This window comes from Octopus bimaculoides, chromosome 13 (genome assembly GCF_046866305.1).
Source record: "Octopus bimaculoides isolate indiv1 chromosome 13, ASM4686630v1, whole genome shotgun sequence".
Lineage (NCBI taxonomy): Eukaryota > Metazoa > Mollusca > Cephalopoda > Octopoda > Octopodidae > Octopus > Octopus bimaculoides.
The window spans coordinates 54,706,532-54,727,909 of NC_142940.1; the positions used below are offsets into that span (position 1 = coordinate 54,706,532).

Below are 21,378 nucleotides of genomic sequence, written 5' to 3' on the forward strand. Positions count from 1 at the left end.
TTCCACTGAAATTAGATAAATAACCTTCGAGCAGATGGTCAGCAGCGCCGCCTGGCTAAGGCTTGGCTACTCTGCATTGACAAGGGGCAACACCCTGAAACTAGTCTAGTCTGCAGATGCCAAACCAGCAGGGGGACACTGCTGACCTCCCCTGTTCGAAGGTTATAAAGGACACAGGTTTCGTGTGTCACATAGCTAGCTAGAGGCGATGGCTTCTTGGAGCTAATTCACGGCAGCTTTCGTCCTAATTTTGGGACTGCCATGTTGGCTTGGCGATAACTATTAATTTCCAGTACCGCTGCCGTAGTCTCCTTTAGAGAGACTTAGAAATATTAATAACTCTATATATATATATATATATATATATATATATATATATATATATTTACACACACACAGAGACACACTCATAATGCATATGCTGATACACACACACACACACACACACACACACATAATGCATATACTGATAGCTGGCTGCCCACACTTTTTTCTGCAAAATAGGGGTAGCTTATCCTGTTCAGGCTATATTATTAGCATTATCCTGCGTTTGAGAATTTAAAATCACTTCTGTAACTTTCTAAGACATCTCAACGCTTCTAAAAGCAAACTTTGTTTGTTTGTTTACGTTCATCATAATTTGAATTAAATATATATGAGACCTTTTGTTGTTACTACTTTATTAATGCCTATTGCATATCCTGAGTAGTTACTCATGACACAGGGCTCAGTAAAATGAAATACCAGTCCTGTAGTGGGATCGGGGGGGGGTGATGTCATTGACCAAATCTACCCTTCAGAATTGCTGGTCTTGTGTCAAAATTTGAACCCAAAAGGCAGTGGCGATGGCGGCGGCGGCAGTTGTAGTATCTTTTATCTTTTACTTTTTTCAGTCATTGGACTGCGGCCATGCTGGAGCACTGCCTTGGTGGGTTGAGCTGAACAAAGTGAATTGAATGATCTTTTTTTTTTTTTAAAGTTTGATATTTTATTGGTCTCTTTTGCTGAACTGCTTGGGATGTAAACAAACCAACACCAGTCATCAAGAGGCAGGGCAGGTCAAACACAAACACACAGTCATACATACATGTATGTATATATATATATATATATATATATATATATTTATATATATATATTTGATAGGCTTCGACACAGTTCCCATCTACCAAATTTACTCATAAGGCATTGGTCGGTCCTGAGCTATAGTAAAAGAGATTTAGCCAAGGTGCCATGCACTGGGATTGAACCCAAAATCACGTGGTTGCAAAGCAAGCCATGCCTGCGCTGAGCAGTAGTAGTTTTTGTTGTTTTACTTGAAACAATTCAGAAGCAAATATCAAAATTTTCAGAAATGCTCCTGTCCATGCTATTGAGGAGAAAGTAAGTAAAAGGGAGGAAAGAAACAGACTAATAGAGAGGAAAGAGTAATAGAGAGAAAAAGGCTAATAGGGAGGAAAAGGTAGTAGAGAGAAACAGAGGAAAGAGTAGTCGAGAGAAAAAGGCTAATAGGGAGGAAAGAGTAGTAGAGAGAAACAGAGGAAAGAGTAGTCGAGAGAAAAAGGCTAATAGGGAGGAAAGAGTAGTAGAGAGAAACAGACTAATAGAGAAAGAATTAGACTGATAGAGAGGAAAGACTGATAGAGAGAAATAGACTGAGAGAGAAGAAGGCCTGAAAGAAAGGCAACAATAGTAAGGAAGAAGTTTTCTGTAAACCGTCTACAGCTGAATCTGTTCAATTTACTGTTGCTCATTCAATTGATGTAGATATTACAACTACTCTTTTCCTCTCAACTATAATCTCAGGTCATCCATCAATGATCGAGACAGTAGGTTTCTTGCTCATAGTTGCGGTAACAGAAAGTCAGACTGGAGACTTTGCAGCTTCCACTCCGATACTTCAAACATGCTTCACCATTTATCCTCCTAAGAGTTAATTAAATTATTACCAATTATTCTCTGAAGTCATTTCATTGTAATATAATTCACTTACTATAAAATTTCCCTTGGACTTATTATAAAGAACCCGATTGTGTATATATGCTCCACAAACACTCTCATACACAAAAACTCACATATCTTTATATATATATATATATATATACACACATATATGCATAGAGTGAGGTTATTTACTACATTTATCTAGAACAAACAAAGGAAACTACAACAAAGCATGCAATGGAATGGAAGAGAGAGAATCAAACATCACTAAATACTAATTTTCATGACCTGAAAGAAATCAACTTACCAGAGATCAGTCTGAGAACACCTGATGAACAAAAATTATTTGGTGCATTAAGTAATTAACCCTATTTGAGCCTTTAATCAGTTGAAGAAGAAATTCATCTGTTCCTGTATTTTTTTTTTTAAATAACTTTTATTACAAAAAGAGCCTACATTTGTAATAGCAAAGCACCTAAATTTATAACAAAATGTACATATATTTACTATAAAACAGCTCCTAGATTTTTGATAAGTTAGAATCTATATTTATCATAAAATAGTACATACATTTACTATAATCTCGTACCAGCACTTACTATAAGATAGCATTTATATTTACGATATAAATTGATTGACTATAAAGTAGTATTTAGATTTACCTTAACTCTTTCGTTACTGTATTTATTTTGAGATGCTCTGTGTTTCTTTCAATTACTTTAAATATAACAAAGAATTTTGTAAAATAACTTGGTTATCATTCAGCTAGTGTTAGGAACATAAATTGCGACTAAGGTTTGGTGGAAGATTTTAAATCAATACTTATGAAAACAAGACATTTGTACTCAGAGCCAGAGCTGGTTTCAGCCAGGTTGGTAATGAAAGGGTTAGAGTAGTTCCTACAATTTCTATAAGTACCACTTATGTTTACAGTAAAGTAGTACCTCAGTTTGCCATTAAGTATTAGTACCTTCATTTACTATATAATGGTACCTTCATTTGTTATAAAGTAGTACCTGCATTTGCTATAAAATAGTACCCACCGTTAGTAAAAATAGTACCTATATTTACTGTTCAATAACATCTAAATTTGCGTTGTGGGCTACATTCACAAAAAGGACTGATTAACATGAAGTCGCTCACAAGCAACACCCTTCAACCCAACCTGTTGTATGCAGACCTGCTATCTCACTACTCTGCCATTCTTATCATTACTACAATAGCAGGTATTCTTCAAAGCCAGCTGACCTTGTATCACTGTTACTCAGGCCCACCTGACTCTGCCATCTCCCCTCTTATTGCTACCCTTATAGTGTCGACAACCCTGTCAAAGTATTGCACTAACTTTACTATTCCCTTGTCCTTCCTCCAGAATACCCACCACCACATCCTTGTCTTATGTTGCAGGCGTCAACTGACAGTTGTTCAAGAAGAACGTCAGTCACATCACCCGCATTGAAAACAAGAAAATGTATCAAAATGAACAAGACCGTCATTAAGAAGAAAATTATTCAAAATGATATCAACACTCTTGGATATAATTACAAGAAAAAGAAAGAAGCATAAAGTGTCACTCTGAGAGATTGTTGAATAAAGATTAGGGATGAGATAGGGAAAAGAATCTACCCCAGAAAAGAATCTACCCCAGAAAAGAATCTACCCCAGAAAAGAATCTACCCCAGAAAAGAATCTACCCCAGAAAAGAATCTACCCCAGAAAAGAATCTACCCCAGAAAAGAATCTACTCCAGAAAAGAATCTACCCCAGAAAAGGATCAAAAATGGAGTCAGTTGTATGAAAGCAGTGACTAAAGTAATTAAGAATATGGAAATTAAGAAAGCTGTTTAATTATTAGAAACAGTTGCTGAGATGCTGTTAAAATTATTTTCAAGGGTGTGGCAATTAGGATTCTGAATAAAAAATTCAGAGTTAAAATTCCAATGTATTCATTTTAGTTAAGAAAAAAAAAATCAACAAACAAATGAATAAATAAGATTTTATCAAAGATGCCTTACCTTAAGTTCAGACCATAACAAAATATAAAAATTCCAAATAAAGTTGGAAACCATAGCGAAGTCATTAGCATACCAGTCCAAGCAAAATAGAATGCTATTTTCTCCCCAAAATAATTTCGAATTTTCCAAAGCGGTTGAAACTTCCAGAAAACTGTCCATCTTTTAGAAATGGTGTGACGAGAATCACAGACATGCCCATACGATTCACTTTTTGTATCACTGGATGTTTTGTCTTCTGAAGATTTCTGACTTTCAACTGTTTTCTGTTCCAGTTCATCGATGTCATCATGCAGGATAAAAGAATCATGATACACTTCATGTTTTAGTAAATAAAGCAAACCTAAATTTGAAGAATAAAACAGAAAAAGTAAGTAAAAAATACTCATCTAAAATAATAAACAAGCATCAACAATAATTACTATATATATATATACTCATGCAATCACTTATGAACATCAAATGAAATGACTTTGCTGTCCTTGGATGGACCTAAACCAATAGCACTGAAGCCATAATTATCAAACTTCACCTCAAATGGCCAGTTCACATCCACCAGATGAATAGCACCAGAATTCCATCTCAAATTCTCAACAGCAAACTCAGTACCAGTAAGGGATCATGTGGCTACCCCATGCCACACTACAAAGATAAATGGAGACAGTAAAGAGCACCAACATCAACCCTAAATCTTGAGAGTAACTTGCAGAAGACAGAACAAAATGGTGTCACATCACAAAAGAAATAAAGACAGTTAACATTTATAATGAACGACCTGACAACCCAAAACAAGACCTCTACCAGCCATCAGATATGACACTTGTGACCAGTCGTTCCTCGCAAAAATTGGTCTTGTCAGCAATTAGAGGCACCGGCATAAATGAGGAAGCACAAATGAAGAAGAAACAAGGAGGTCTAATGTTTAATGTGAATATGGTTGAAGAATGAACTCCAAAATTTCATTGAAATACTTTGAAGAGACACACATTTTTTTCTATTTTTGTCTTCCTCTTAATTATCAGTATTACCAGCATTGGCTAATTACTCATCCAAATTCCTCATAAGCAAATAACACAGAAACAATTTCTTCTGGATGGGTAACAACACTGCAGCAGGTGAACATTACAGACGTAAAAATAAGTGAAGTAGTTCAGACAGTCAGAATCTATTAAAGAATAATAAGCTTGAATTTGTCATGGGCAATATGGCAACAGAATTATTTTTGCATATGTAACACTGGCCCCCATGCCAGTGGCACGTAAAAAGCACCAGCCAAATATGGCCAATGCCAGAACCCCCAGACTGGCCTCCATGCCGGTGGCACATAAAAAGCACCATCCGAACATGGCAATGCCAGTACCCACTGACTGGCTCCCATGCCGGTAGCATGTAAAAAGCATCATCCAAGCATGGCAGATACCAGTACCCCCAGACTGGCGCTTGAAATGACTTTGTCTGTAATGCAAATAACCTAACGATTTGTTGAATTAACTTCAACCAACTGACTGCTCATCCTATCAGTCAGACAAACAAACTGACCAGGATAGAAATACTAAGTCAGTCCTCGATGAAGTATGCATCATCTGTTTGTCCGCAACAAGTGACAAGACACAGAGAGGGAGAAGACCCAGTCAACCCATGCAAGCTGATACGGGACTGGTGATGATGATGATGATGATGATAGGGATGACCATGACGATAGAAATATTTCCTCAGTCGGCCTACATCATTAAATCGGGTAGATCGATGATGAAGTATTACACGTGGGAATGAATGACAGCCACACCACACTTTTCTTTCTCTTCTTTCATAAATCGAACTTCATTTGAAAAATTCTCACCGTGTTCTAGGATATCGATACGGAATTTCATGGAAAACAACTCATTTACAAAAACAAGAGTTATTTCCCTTAGGCACTTTGCAAATTTTTTTACCTGAGCCTGGACAGCAATCGATACACACAAAAACACGCCCAGTGGCACACACATTTATAATACAGATATGCACACAGATAATTATCTATGCACCAATTATATGTATAAGGCGCAGGCGTGGCTGTGTGGTAAAAATTTTGCTTCCCAACCACATAGTTGCAGGTTCAGTCCCACTGCATTACACCTTGGACAAGTGTCTTCTACTATAGCCTCAGACCAACCAAAGCGTTGTGAATGGATTTGGTAGACAGAAACTGAAAGAAGCCCGTCGTATATATATGTGTGTTTGTGTGTGTGTGTGTGTATGTGTGTGTGTGTGTGTGTGCGCGTTTATGTGTGTGTATGTGTCTGTGTTTGTCCCCTAGCGAGCAAAAGGTGCATTTGTTGGGAGAGCATGTGTGAGCTCAGCACCGACTAGTGACCACTTGTATGAAACTTGTTCATACTGCAGATTTCCACTTATACTTTAAGATAAATTTTGCAATTATTATCATTATTAGATTTTTTTTTTGCATATACAGTATGTGTGTGTGTGTGTGTGTGTGTGTGTGTGTGTGTGTGTGTGTGTGTGTGTGTGTGTGTGTGTGTGTGTGTGTGTGTGTGTGTGTGTGTGCATATATAAAACTATATCTTACCTCTTAAATCTTTCTCTGATTGGTCCTTCTCTGATTGGTCTTTCTCTGAATGGCTTTTCTCATCTCTATAATCCAGACTGATTAAAATAAGATGTGTCTATAAAAGACAGACAAGAATTGTAACAAATTATTACATTGCAAATTGCTAAACCATTACTGCTAAAAAAATTTTTTTTTAAACTGTAAGTCTACATCTTTCATATAAACACTATGATAAACGTATTGTCCAAAAGCTATTAGACGCATCATAATACATTACAGGGGAAATAAACATCAGAGACGTTTTGCCTCATTAAGAAACTACAGGAGCTATTTTTTAAAATATTGTAAGCTCTTCTCCTGATGATAACTGAAGCTATCACGAGCTCCTTTCAAGCATTGGGCCTCATAGGGACAATGACTGAGACATTTGTTAATTTATCATGCAAAGAAGAGCCATCAAGCCAAGTAAAATAGACTAGTAGCTGGTCGTCAAGAGAGGGTTGAGAGCTGAAGCATTGAAAGTTGACACTTCCACTTGGTGTCTAGTGGAACTATCAGCGATAGTAAGACAGAAGAAGTTAGTGTATTACTATTCTGGTATGAAGAGATACAACGGTATCCTATGACTAGTAACTATTGTGGCTACTAGCATAAAACAGCAACTACAGTACAACGGCAGTCACACATCACACCAGTGGAAGGAACTCACTTTACAACAGTAAGGTTATCTTGAAATAGCAGTGGAACCAGAAGAAAATTTAAATACATTTGTTGGAATTATCAAAATATTACCAATGTATTGACAACATTCTTCACAGTAGAATGGCTGTTTAACCTCAAAATATGGAATATCTGAGAAATTTAAAACTCACAAATACAAGGACAGTTTTCTTTGAATAATATTTGGCTTCTTTTGACTCGGCAGAAAACCAAATGTCTAAGCAAAGGTTCCTGAGTGTAATAATGGTTTTCCTTTTATGAAACAAAGATCTGACAACTAAACATTGCAAGACATTTATCCTGATAAATTAACAGAATCTAATTAGAAATAAAACAAAAATTTCAGTTGTAAAACAATAACAAAATAGAACTTGATTAGGTTTCGTTCTACTTACCAAAAGTGACCGAAGTGCTGGGCGGAAGAATTGGGATGGATCTTCATAGCAATAAAACCAATGAATTTTTTCCATGATGAATGGTGCACTCACGTAATCAACTAATGTGGAATATAAGAAACAAAGAGAAGAACATCTCACAATTCTACAAGATTTGTTATGAAGAAATGTTAATTAATCAAAATGGACCATAGTTCATAACCATTACATATTTCAGTATTCCCAAAGGATGTGAATTAAAGATGCTCATGGTGAGATTTGGACTAAAAATGTAGAAAAGTATTTAACATATAAAATGTGTTACCAATTCTTTAAAATAAAAAAGCAAGAAATAGTAGTAGTAGTAGTAGTAGTAGTAGTAGTAGTAGTAGTAGTAGTAGTAGTAGTAATTGTAAAATAATGGGATAAAATTTTGGCACAAAGTCAGCAATTCGAGGGGGGGGGGGGTAAGTTGATTACTTCACCCCCAGTGCTCAACTGGTACTTTTTCATTGAAAGGATGAAAGGATGAAAGGCAAAATCGACATTGGCAGAATCTGAACTCAGAGAATAGTGATGGACGATATGCTGCTGAGCATTTTGTCTGGCGTGCTAATGATTCTGTCGGCTTGCCACCATAATAATAATAATAATAATAATAATAATAATAATAATAATCCTTTCTGCTTCAGGTACAACGCCTGAAATTTGAGTGGGGGTGGTGAGTAAGTCAATTGCAATGACCCTAGTGTTTAACTGGAACTTATTTCATCGACCCTCCTAAAAGGATGAAAGGCAAAGTCAACCTTGGCAGGATTTGAACTCAGAACGTAAAGATGGATGAAACGCTGCAAAGCATTTTGCCTGGTGTGCTAACAATTCTGCCAGCTCACCACCTTAATAATAATAATAATAATAATAATAATAATAATAATAATAATAATAATAATAATAATAATAATAATAATAATAATAATAATGATGATGATGATGATGATGATGATGATGATGATGATGATGATGATGATGATGATGATGATGATGATGGTGGTGGTGATGATGATGATGGTGGTGATGATGATGATGATGATGATAATAATTAATTTTAAATATAACAGAGGATTTAGTAAAATAACTTTATCATTAAGCTAGTGTTAGGAACAAAAATTGTAACTAAGGTTTGGTGGAAGATTTTAATTCAGAACTTATGAAAACAAGACATTTGTACTACAGAGAGCCAGAGGCAGTTTCAGCCAGGATAGTATCAAAAGGGTTAAACAGCATTTCAGACCATTCCAGATAGATTTCATACTTTATGTTAGAAAATCAAAAAAGAAAGTCAGACAGCTTACCTGTATCATCAGTTGCAAAGTAATTGTACAATGCAGTCGTTAAGCAATTTTGATCATCAAAATTTTCCAGTTTACCCTTAAAAGACAATGAAAATCCTCATGTAAATTATCAGCAATGTAAAGTAGCTACATAAAAGTGGCAACAGGGGGGAAATGGCTTTGTATTTACAAATAAATCACAAGAACATACAGGCTGTTCATAAATTATCTTTACAACTTCCACAATTTATTGTAATGTATTGTCTAGATGTGTCTCATGCAACCAATGGAACCCACGTGCGAATGTTCTGATGTTTTTAATAAACTTTGCCAATAAATTCTGCTGACCTATCCTTATCTTAAATTTCTTTTCTGAATTTTTTCAATTATAAAGGTAAATTATGGACACCTTGTATATTTTTAGAGAATATATTTATGTGTTGAATGGAATATGATTATGCATGGTTAGTCATATTAACATGTTTGCATACATTCATACATGGAAAGACATTATGGGTGTAAACATGACACTATGGGTGTAAACAAGTGTGTGGTTTTAGAATGGAACTACTAAATGCCATAGTTCCCTTTTTAAAGCACCGGTCCTGGTACTTTTTGGTTAGATGTTGTGCATCAGTAAAAAATATGGTTGGAGATAGTTTACCTTTTATTGCACAGTTTTTAATTAAGGATGCAATGTACACTTAACTTTAAAGTGGTTAAATAATTCTTTCTATTACAAGCACAAGGTCTGAAATTTGAGGGGAAGGGCAGTCAATTACATCGACCCTAGTGCTCAACTATTACTAATTTTATCAACTCTGAAAGGATGAAAGGCAAAGTCAACCATGGCAGAATTTGAACTCAGAACATAAAGATGGATGAAATGCTGCTAAGCATTTAATCTGATGCACTGAACAATTCTGCCAGCCTCCCTCTTTAAAATGGTTAAATAATCCTTTCTGCTATAGGCACAAGGCCTGGAATTTATGGGGACGGAGACAGTCAATTACATCAACCCCAGAAAATGGTTAAATAATGAAGTAACTAATTAGAGGATACTTGCAGATAATCATAGACTTTAATATATTCCCCGAAAGACAAAGACTTTGAGGTAAGAACATTAAAAGATGCACCAAATTACCTGACTTAGCGGCATTTGAAGCCGCACCCTTTCAGCTTCGACACACAGCCTTTTGAACGAACATCGGATAATTTTGTATACATTGCCATTGATTACTTCCTTATCAATGTGAAAACCTTCTTCTAAAAGTTTGCATTCAAACTTCTGCCGACAATCCTCGTTACCGTTAACCAGTTCTGTCTCGGGGTGAACAAGAATGTAATCGATAAACTTCTTTTCAGGAAGAAGCTTGTCACCTAATTTGGAATATTCCAACTCAAACGAACTCAATCGTTTCACATATTTTGGTTTGATGTGTTTTTTCAATGGACGTTTCTTCTTCACTTTGTTGATAAATTTTACACCGAGTTGGGTTGTAGTTATGTCGGGTTGTTCTCCCATTTTAAATATATTCTTTTCCTAAAGAAAAAAAAACAAACAAAAAAACATAACTATCGTTGATCATTACAGGTGTAAGTACCTGAAAGGAGCTTTTAAAAGTTGTTAGTGAATGAATAAACATGAAAAAGTTAGGTCCAACTGAACGTTCTATTTTCTGTCAGTGGAGAGGCGAGTTGCCAAGAGATTTTGGCAAAGTTCTCTCATCTCCACAACAAAAGCATAATACAAGCACAACACAGAAAACCCGTCATTAATATATTATTTTTACCAATCTGACGTATATCTGTAGCTGCATACTTGTGTGTGTGTGTGAGTGTGTGTCTGTGTGTGTCTGTGACACTTATCAATAAGTATGAACATATACAATGAAATTCATAGAGTTAAACGCGCACAAGGAAATATCTATATATACATGCTTATAATTATATAATTTTGCTTACACACACATGTGCGCACGCACACACACGCACGAACACGCACACATGCATGTATACAAACATATATGCATACAATCATCATTCGATCGCACGGCTTGTATGGATTCTTGTGACTCTCTGTTGCCATTCAATTCTGTTATTTGAATTGGAAGCTGGAGTCATAATGAATTTTTCATTAGTTTATTACACAACCATGGCTGCAGGGTGGCTGCAGGTATTTTGAAAATCCCTCACAGAATGATGACCTTGCTCTGCATAGTTACAGGCTGACCTTTGGCAAGGTATAACATCCCATCAGCTATATATATATATATATATATATATATATGTGTGTGTGTAGAGAGAGAGAGAGAGAGAGAGAGAGAGAGAGAGAGAGAGAGAAAGAGAGAATGAGAGAAAGAAAGAAAGAGAGAGAGAGAGAGAGGGACATGATAATTTATTCTCAAGTGTAGAATAATGCATATATATATACACACAAACACATAATCCCATACTCAAACACACAAATATATATACACACACACACACACATATATATATATATATATATATTATCATCCTCATGATTTAACATCCGCCTTCATATATATATATATATATATATATATATATATATATATATATATATATATATATATATCCCACATTCTGATACATTTAAATTCATTCATCATACACATACAGAGACTTAGATATCATGTGTCAATGTATGTGATAGTACGCAAGTGTGTACATGTGTGATAGTGCACAAGTGTGTATGTGTGTGTCTAAATGTTTTGCCATCTGTAATGGAAAAAAGTTGGATATCTCCAGCAGGATGCCACTTAAATGGCTGACTAAACATGGATAGGTTTATAACATCATAAATGGGAGACAGAAATGCTGGTAGGTCCTCAGTTTAATCTGAAAAACCTGAAAAAGCATTCAACTGAAATCGAAAGGATGCAGAGCTGAATTCTGGTCATCTCATTTACTGATATTGCTGTTTTTTCTAGCACCACTGCAATAATGAAGTTTACACTATACATACATATGTACATGCATCCATGCATCCATCCATACATACACATATATACACACAAATATATATATATATATATATATATATATATATATATATATATATAGATTACATATATACATACAAATACATATTTATATATGCTTATATGTGTGTGTATATATATATATATATCCATGCTAGCATGGCAGGCAGAATGTTAAATGATGAAGATGATGATGATATATATCAGAGAAGCATTATGCTTTCGACCAAATATTATTCTTGGGAATGTTTTCTTGGTAACTTGATCATAATGTCAATACTGGACTAGGAACACAATCTCTTTTAGACATGAGATCATTACATCATGACATATTTTGAAGGATGTGCTTGTACTATACGAAAGTAAGACCATGCTACTAAATGCCTATTGAACAAAAGATCAACAATGATGCTGATAAATCTCGCCAAAATTTGACCAAAAATATTAAACATGACACATATCAGTGAAAAGTCATGTAATACACATAGGAAACACTGCTTTAAGATAAATAGATTAAAAATATTCTTGATGTTCAGAACAGCCATATTATTCCTACACAGTGAATGTTGGTGAAATATTTATGTCAAATTTCTGCCAAATCCATCCTGCCGCAACAGACCTAATATAGTTGTTGTGATCATAAAATGAAAACTTTCATTCTGTTGTGGAGATCCACGGCTTAGTTACCGTATCCCTTATTTTATCATTTGCTTGTCTCAGTCATTGGACTGCAGCCATGCTGTGGCACTGCCTTGAAGAGTTTGGTCGAACAAATCGACCTCCGCCCACTCCAGTACTTTTTTTTTTTTTTTTTTTAGTCAGGTACATATTGGTCTCTTTTGCTGAACCACTAAGTTGCAGGAACATAAACAAACCAACACCAGTTGTCAAGTATATATGTCTGTGTATATATGTGTGTGTGTGTGTGTGTGTGCATATATATATATGTGTGTAGGCTTACAAAGAATAAGTCCTGGGGTCGATTTGTTTGACTAAAGGCAGTGCTCCAGCATGGCCACAGTCAAATGATTGAAACAAATAAAAGAATAAAAGACTATATATATATATATATATATATATGTGTGTGTGTGTGTCACATATATAGCACTCATGCTAGTGTCACGTATAAAGCGTTCATACTGGAGCCATGAAAGAAGCACTGTCGACAGTGCCCCATGAAAAGCACCCAGTACACTCTTGTAAAGAGGTTGGCACTAGGAAGGGCATCCAGCTATAGAAACGGTGGCAGAACAGTCAATTGGAGCCTGAAGCGGCTCTCCAGCCTTGCCAGCTCCTATCAAACCATCCGACCCATGCCAACACGGAAAACAGATGTTAAATTATGACTACGACGAAGATGATGATGATGATGATGATGATGATGACAATGATGTGTGTGAGTGTATATGTGTAAGTGTGTGCACTTGTGTATGTGTGTGTCTAGAGCATTAGTACATTCCTGGCTGTCATTTGTATAATGGAAGTTTGATATATTCTCTGTAAACCAGATTGGGTGTCTATCGTGTATTTGCTGAATAAATTGCCTGAGTGGCTGCATCATTATTCACTTGAATAGGCAATTCTGAGAACAAACCTTCCTCTAAATCTACATATACACATATATATCCACTCATATATTACTGTATCAAACCATAACACCTTATGCCAGCAGGAAAATGGGACGTAAAATGAGAATGAAGATATTACAAGATATATCACAATCATGTAATATTACATACAAACCTATATGGTATGCATACATATCACACATACATGAAATGACATGCACACACACACACACACACACACACACACACACACACACACACACACACACACACACACATAAACACACATAGTATACTAACACATATCACACATGTATATTGCCTCTGTCTCTCTCTCTCCCTCTCTCTCTCTCCCCTCCCCCTCTCTCTCTCTCTCTGTTTCTCACACTCTCTCTCACACACACTCATACACAAACATTCACACAGACATGCAAACACATACACACAAATATATATATATGCATACACACACGCACATAGATACACACATATATATACACACACATACACACACATTCACATAAACATGCAAACACATACACATACACACGTAAAGATACACACACACACATATACACACATGCATGCACATTCACATACAAACACATACACACACACATGTATACATACATATACACACACGCACGACATTCACATACACATGCTATCACATACGCACACACATATGCATACACATACACACACAGATACACACACACACATATATACACACATACACACACATATACATGCATAAACATCCATATGCACGTACACACATACACACATATACACACATGTATACATACATACACACACACACACACATACACAGACACACACGAGATTTTATGGATGCTAAATAGGGTATCCAAGTGTAAGTCTTCCATCACACGTGTTATTAAACATCCATAGAGACAGATGATGTATATAAACGAAAGCAAAACTAAGCTTCTCAACAATAAAAAATCCAATCTTATGCACAGCCCACCCACACACACAGAGTTAAGACGTTTATGAATGTATCATAATGTGAGGTCATAAAATCATTTGTCATTTCATACCTCCATACCAAAAGATTTCCTGAATCACAGCCTCAGAAACAAGGCACCACAATTATAATTCAACAATTATATTTCTACAAGCAATTAGTGAGACTTATTGGCCATGAAATTACATTATATCACTTTAACTCTTCTGCTGACTATTCTACTAGAATTACCAAACCTAGATGTTTTTCTTTGATGCTTTATTTCCAAAGACGCCACAAAGAATGAAATCTCTTTCTCCTATGTTAATGTGAATCACTGTTGGTTTTTGATTACACCTATCTTTAAGATCGGTGTATGTGTGTGTTCTCTTCAGAACCTGGATGTCTTTCAAGAAGGTCTATATTGAGAAAAGAATAATTAAATCGTATCTTTTGTCTTCTATCTGTTATCTGTTTCAGTCAGTGGACTGTGGCCATGCTGGGGCTCTGCTTTGAAAGGTTTTTAGTCAAACAAATCGTCCTTGGTCCTTATTTTCGTTTTTTATTTTTTTGTTTGGCTTTGTTTTTGTTTTTAAAGTTTGGTACTTACTCTCCATTCTTCACACCCTGGAACCATTTGATAACAACTGCATTGCAGTTCCATTAGATTAATCCAGTAATCCTCCTAATATCAGAATTAATGGCATTAAGGAAGAATGTGCTTACTTAGTCTGAAAACCTTAGTAAGGTTAATCAGTCTGCTTTTCTGGCTGGAAAGGAAATTAGATTAATGGTCCTCTTTGTTATTCTGTTTCTTCCCTCAGATAACCATTACATTTGATTATTTCATTCAATTTGCTTACGATTGAGGCAATATGAGTAACTTATAATAATAATAATTATGGATCTTTCACTTAATGATACTATTTTCTTCTCAGAAAAATACAGCAATTTCTATTTAGTATATCACAAAATGAGCATTTGAATTGATATTTGGGTCTCCTATATAGTTATACCCTCACTTCACAGAAAAACACAATCATTTCTCCCAGTAAATCTCAAAGAATCTACAGAACAAAGAATTTGAACTTTTAAATTTCTAGTCATCAACCTTTTAATTATGTCCTTACTGAAAATGTATTATCTCCAGTTTAAAATTAGAGATTGAATGCATAACCAAATGCTGTTGATGAGAACTTGCTAATGTTAGCTTACAGTCCTATGAAAATATTTTTCCATGCAATGTTAAATAATTTGCTATAATTAGGAAAGGTCACATGAATTATTAACTGTTCAAATTTATGTCTGTCGCATTGACCTAAACTGATCAGAACCAATTATACTCACAAGCCAACTAACTATCCATAAAATCATATTCTAAACTGACCAATCAAATACATGGAAAAACAATATATATATATATACCACACAGCCACTCCTGCAGGCACGGGAGTGGCTGTGTGGTAAAAAGCTTGCTTCCCAACCACATGGTTCCGGGTTCAAGTGGCTTGCCTTGTAAGTGGATTTGGTAGACAGAAACTGAAAGAAGCCCGTCGTGTGTGTATGTTAGTATTTGTGTATCTGTGTTTGTTCCCCTCCTTACCATTGCTTGACAACCAATGTTGGTGTGTTTTATTGGCAAAAAAGACCAATAAAATAAGTCCTAGGCATAGAAAGAGTAAGTCCTGGGGTCGATTTGTTTGGCTAAAGGCAGTGCTCCAGTGTGGCCACAGTCAAATGACTGAAACAAGTAAGAGAATAGAAGAGTATACACACGTGTGAATGAATGTGTTACTTTGACTGTGTCAGTTTACGTCTCTGGATGTGTATGTAATTATGTGTGTGGTCGTATGTGTGTCTATGCTGGAAGAATTTCAAGATTAAATTGGGTTTTTTATAAATATGCATCAGCTATTGTTTTCGATGCAATCTCAATTCATACTGTCTCAGATGATGAAATATTTTTAAAACATTTACATTTCCCCAATTGCAAAATTCTATGGTCATAAAAATTAACGATTTTTCTAAAAACAAATGTCATCCCATGGAGGATAACAGAAATTACAATGACAATATATGCTAACAGCATTCCAGAAATATCAGTGAGTCTATGTATAATTCTATTTCTATTGTATCATGGTTCAATACAGGAATTGTAATTTCCAAGCAAGCTACTGAATAAAGTTAAGATGCTGTTTCACCCTTTTGTTACTATATTTCTTTTGAGATGCTCTATGTTTCTTTCAATTAATTTTAAATATAACAAAGAATTTAGAATGTGGGCATTGTTTTTAAAAAAACCGTTATTTTCATATATATATATATATATATATATATATATATATATATACACATTTAAACAAATACGTTTGATATATTCATGCGCATTCATGTGTAACACATGATGGTTTTTATTGATGGTGGTGTGGTAGTTAGGGTGAAAAAAATGTTATAGGGAGAGAGAGAGAGATTAAAGTGAGTGAGAGAGAAAGATGGCAGAGAGAGAGAGTGAGTGAGAGAGAGGGAGGTAACATTCATCCAGTAGTTATGCCTGTGATTGTTAAAATACTGAAGATGACAAAACAAAAATGACACATCAGAATTGCTTGCTAATTACCAAATAATTGTGTTGCGTCATCAATATTTGTGCATGAATCTGCGGTCAATATAAACTTTGTAAACAAAAGCAAAAACTAGACATTACCAGAAGACTATTTATAGATAATTTATATTAAAACTAAGTACACTAAAGTTGTAATTACTATTAAGGTAATATGTTTTATCTCAAATTTAGTTTTATAAATTATTATAAGAATTTCGATGATGTATATTTATGAGAAATGTGCGTAATTGAATCTTTAGTAAAATATCAATACATTGCCATATATAGAAAACATAATGTCCTACTAAGAGACCAATAAAATACATACCAGGCTTTAAAAAAAACAAGAAACAAGTACTGGGTTCATTCATTCAACTAAAAATTCTTCAAGGCGGTGCCCCAACATGGCCATGGTCCAACGATTGAAACAGATAAAATAGACAATAAAAAAATATTTCCTATTTTCCCTTCAACTTCTTAACATCCTGCCCCTTTCCTTTTGCCCCAATCTCATACTTATATCTTGAGTTTTACAACATTTATTTATGGAGTCTTCTCCAGCTATTACACATATTTTCTCTGTTGCTTAATCTCCCATCAATCTTATTACATTTCATTGCCTGTAATAAAAATACTCTCTTCGTTTTAGCATCCAGTTATTTTCATTTTAATATTCATCTCCAATTTCAGCCACTCCTTGTTCATCAAAACTGAGGTCTACAACAAAATGTCATTATTTACATTATTTACATTTGACAGATATTTGTCTCCATCTTGTTATAATAATAATAACATCGAAAAATACCTTAGGAATGTGAACCCACATTCAAAATTTCCCCAAGACACCTGATGAAGGCTGGAGGGTATATCAGCTGAAACATTGTGTTAACAACAAACAAGATGAGGACAAATATCCATCAAATATAAATAATGTAAATAATGTACATAATCTCTTAAATGTCATGTATAATAAGCATAAAGAATCGCAGAATTCTGCTCTCCAAGAAATGAAGGATCTACAAGAGAAGATTGTCTCAGCTTTTGGAATAAAAACCAAATTAAAATAAATCCTTGTACATGGATATTAACTGATGAGTAGAATATCGTTAACTGTATCTACCAAGATCATATAACTATTTCTTAATTAGACATAAGCTTTTTATCTTTTACTTGTTTCAGTCTTTAGACTGCGGCCATGCTGGGGCGCCATCTTGAAGAATTTTAGTTGAATGAATCAACACCAGTAATTTTTATTTTTTTAAGCCTAGTACTTATACTATTGGCCTTTTTTGCTAAAATGCTTAGTTACTGGGATGTAAACACACCAACACCAGTTGTCAATTGGTCGCAGAGGACAAACACAGCCACAAACACACACAAACACATACAAACACACACACACATACACATATACACAATGGGCTTCTTTTAGTTTCCATCTACCAAATCCACTTACAAGGCTTTGGTTAGTCTGAGGCTACAGTAGAAGAAACTCGCCCAAGGTGCTATGCAGTGGGATTGAACCCAGAACCATATAGTTGGGAAGCAAACTTCTTACCACACAGCCATGGGGTAACAGAGACAGAATAGTTGCAAGGTTAAGAAGCTTCTGGACAACTAATCTCATGGTTATCAGTTCAAAACTTGTTACCCCTATTGAGTTCTTCTTCTGGGTCGGTCACATGACTCTGATTGTCACAGTCAAAATAACCTAACATCTTAACCAAGATATAATAATGTAATCGTCATCATCACCATCATCATCATCATCATCATCATCACCATCCTCACCACCACCACTGCTGCTACCACTGTCACTACCCACCACTACCACCACTACCATCATTACCACCACACCACCACTATCACCACCATCACCCTACCGCTACACCCATCACCACCTTATCAGTACCCCCATCACTACCACCACTACTACATTCATCATCACCACCACCACCACCATCACCACCATCATCATCACCACCACCACCACCACCACCACCATCATCATCACCACAACTAACACCATCACTGACATCACCACCACCACCACCACCACCTCCACTACCACCACCATCTTAATAGCATTTTTCTTTTTCCATGCTGCCGTGGGTTCAGTATATCTGCTGTACAGCATAATATCGCTCTTCTGTGTGGTCCAAAATGCTGTGATCTGACCTCAGCACTTTTTCCCATGTCTTCCCAGGTCTCCATCTGCTGCAGATAGCATCTAGCAACAGCACACAGCCCTCAATTCTCACCCAGCCCTCATCACTGATTTTATCTAAATGTTTATACTTGAAATGCAGAGGAATTGTTAAATATTTTATAAACACTGATAGACTTTGTAGAAAATGTATTTACCTTAAGGTCAGATATCATTCTGAACGGTAACTGTTACTGCTAAGTGAAGATTTTGTGTTTAGCTGTTTTTAAATGATGAAGGAACTTGGATCAAAAATGGAGAAGTCTGCATTCGGAACAGGATGAGAATATTGTATAATTGGTTTTTAAAGAGAACAAGTAAAAATGGCAGTTTTCTTTGCTTTTTTTTTTTTATCACAGATAAAACAAATATAAAAAAAACAGATATAAATGTATTAAATATAGAAGTATCTCTTTTTTTTTCTCTCCCCTAAATAAAAATTTTGTCTTCATTAGGTTTACTTTTAAGACCCCTTAATTCTTTGTTTTGCTTGCACATTTGTAACTTTATACAAAGACACAGCTCTATGAACTGGGTCTTTGGTATACAGGGGTTTGTGTGACTTGATATTATGTTTGCATATCGCTTTCTCTTTGGAATTTTCTGGAAAGAAAAAATAATAATAATAATAATTCTGACTTACAGAGTTGCAGTTGCAGTGAGTTCAAGAGATCCATCATAGATTCAGACATTGAGAAAGAGAAAGGTAGTCCATATACTAAATTCTAGCTTATGTTAGAGATCATTGAATGAAGTGTGTGATGTTATCTCAGGGTTAATATGAATAAACCGGTACCTGAAGAGAGAACAAAAGTAGAAAAAAAAAACACTCATTAGACCATTGAAGCATTAAAGAAAATTTAGACATGAAAATGATAAATATATATATATACATACATATATATATATTCACCATGATAGATCGCTAACCACTACATTTATATTTTTTTTCTCCTTGTTTCTCTCCTTATTTCTTTCTGTGTTCCTTTCAGTTGAAGACTTTCTCTATTCCCGAGTGTTATACTAATACATCCATTTGTTGTTTACACCACCTGTCTTCGTCTGTTGTTTTTTCGTAAATTCTCCCATATATATATATATATATATATATAAAGTTAAATTAAATAGAGAAATACTATTGACAAGCAAATAATTTATTTATACTATTACATGATATACTATGAATATAATATAACATTATATTATATAACATAAACTGTTATTATTAAAAAAAACAAGAAGGCCAACAAATTGTTTCAACTTATATACAATAAATTTTTGGATTGTCAATAGTATCTCTCTATTTAATTTATCCTTGTAATTGCATTATACACATGTTTATATGGTATTCAACTGATGTACCAGTGAAGTGGATGTTTAACACATCCCTTTGAAGGAACTCTTTTCCTCAGTTTGTTGCTTTATATATATGTGTCTGCGTGTGTGTGTCTGCGTGTGTGTGTGTGTGTGTGTGTGTGTGTGTGTGTGTGTGTACATATATATATGTATGTGTATATATATATATATATATATATATAATTGTTCAACAGGACAACAAACATTAAGGCAAGGCAAACATCTCCAAGTCGTATACAATATTATTAGAGGAAGAAATTCAAAATCTTACAGCTGTTTCTGGGATATCCCCAAGTATGGGATATCCTGTCATCAGAGAGACAAATAGGGAAAAAAAATAGGGAAAATGAGAATGGTATATATTAATAAGATGACGACATGAAGGAAGGGAGTGAAAGAATAAGGAGATGGAAAGAAAGAAGAAAAAACTTTTATGGAAAGGAGGAAATAGGAAATATAGAGAGAAATAAGGGAATGAAAGTAGAAATAAAATATATAAAGATATTGTAGTTGCAGTTCCATTATGCGAGGAAAGAGGTGTATAGAAGTGGTAAAAAAAGGTTTCCTGTGCATGGTATGTAAGTTCCAATAGTAGTTCATGGTTAGTCATTTCAAAGTATGGAGCTGTGGATTTTGTGTTGCTCATTTGAAAGGGTCTTGTGGTGTGTATATATATATACACATATATATACATCTAGCATCAGTATCATTATCATTGTTTTATTTAATGCTCACT

The 21,378-nt window shown here is 34.9% G+C and overlaps 1 protein-coding gene across 4 annotated transcripts in view; it reads right to left on the reverse strand.

Moving 5' to 3' along the window:
• LOC106867556 (anoctamin-7) overlaps nt 1-21,378 on the reverse strand; it is an 88,376-nt gene that overhangs the window by 42,285 nt on the left and 24,713 nt on the right. Inside the window, exons 2-9 of one of the 4 annotated variants that reach the window (XM_089361803.1) lie at nt 19,930-20,082; nt 19,445-19,550; nt 10,077-10,475; nt 8,954-9,029; nt 7,623-7,723; nt 6,526-6,622; nt 3,960-4,299; nt 2,252-2,272 (exon numbers count right to left, since the gene is read on the reverse strand). In XM_089361803.1, coding sequence (XP_089217929.1) covers nt 2,252-2,272; nt 3,960-4,299; nt 6,526-6,622; nt 7,623-7,723; nt 8,954-9,029; nt 10,077-10,475; nt 19,445-19,462 — 1,052 coding nt within the window. In that variant the 5' untranslated portion in view covers nt 19,463-19,550; nt 19,930-20,082. The remainder of the gene's footprint in view (nt 1-2,251; nt 2,273-3,959; nt 4,300-6,525; nt 6,623-7,622; nt 7,724-8,953; nt 9,030-10,076; nt 10,476-19,444; nt 19,551-19,929; nt 20,083-21,378) is intronic. The other 3 variants (XM_089361805.1, XM_089361804.1, XM_089361806.1) reach the window with 3 other exon arrangements.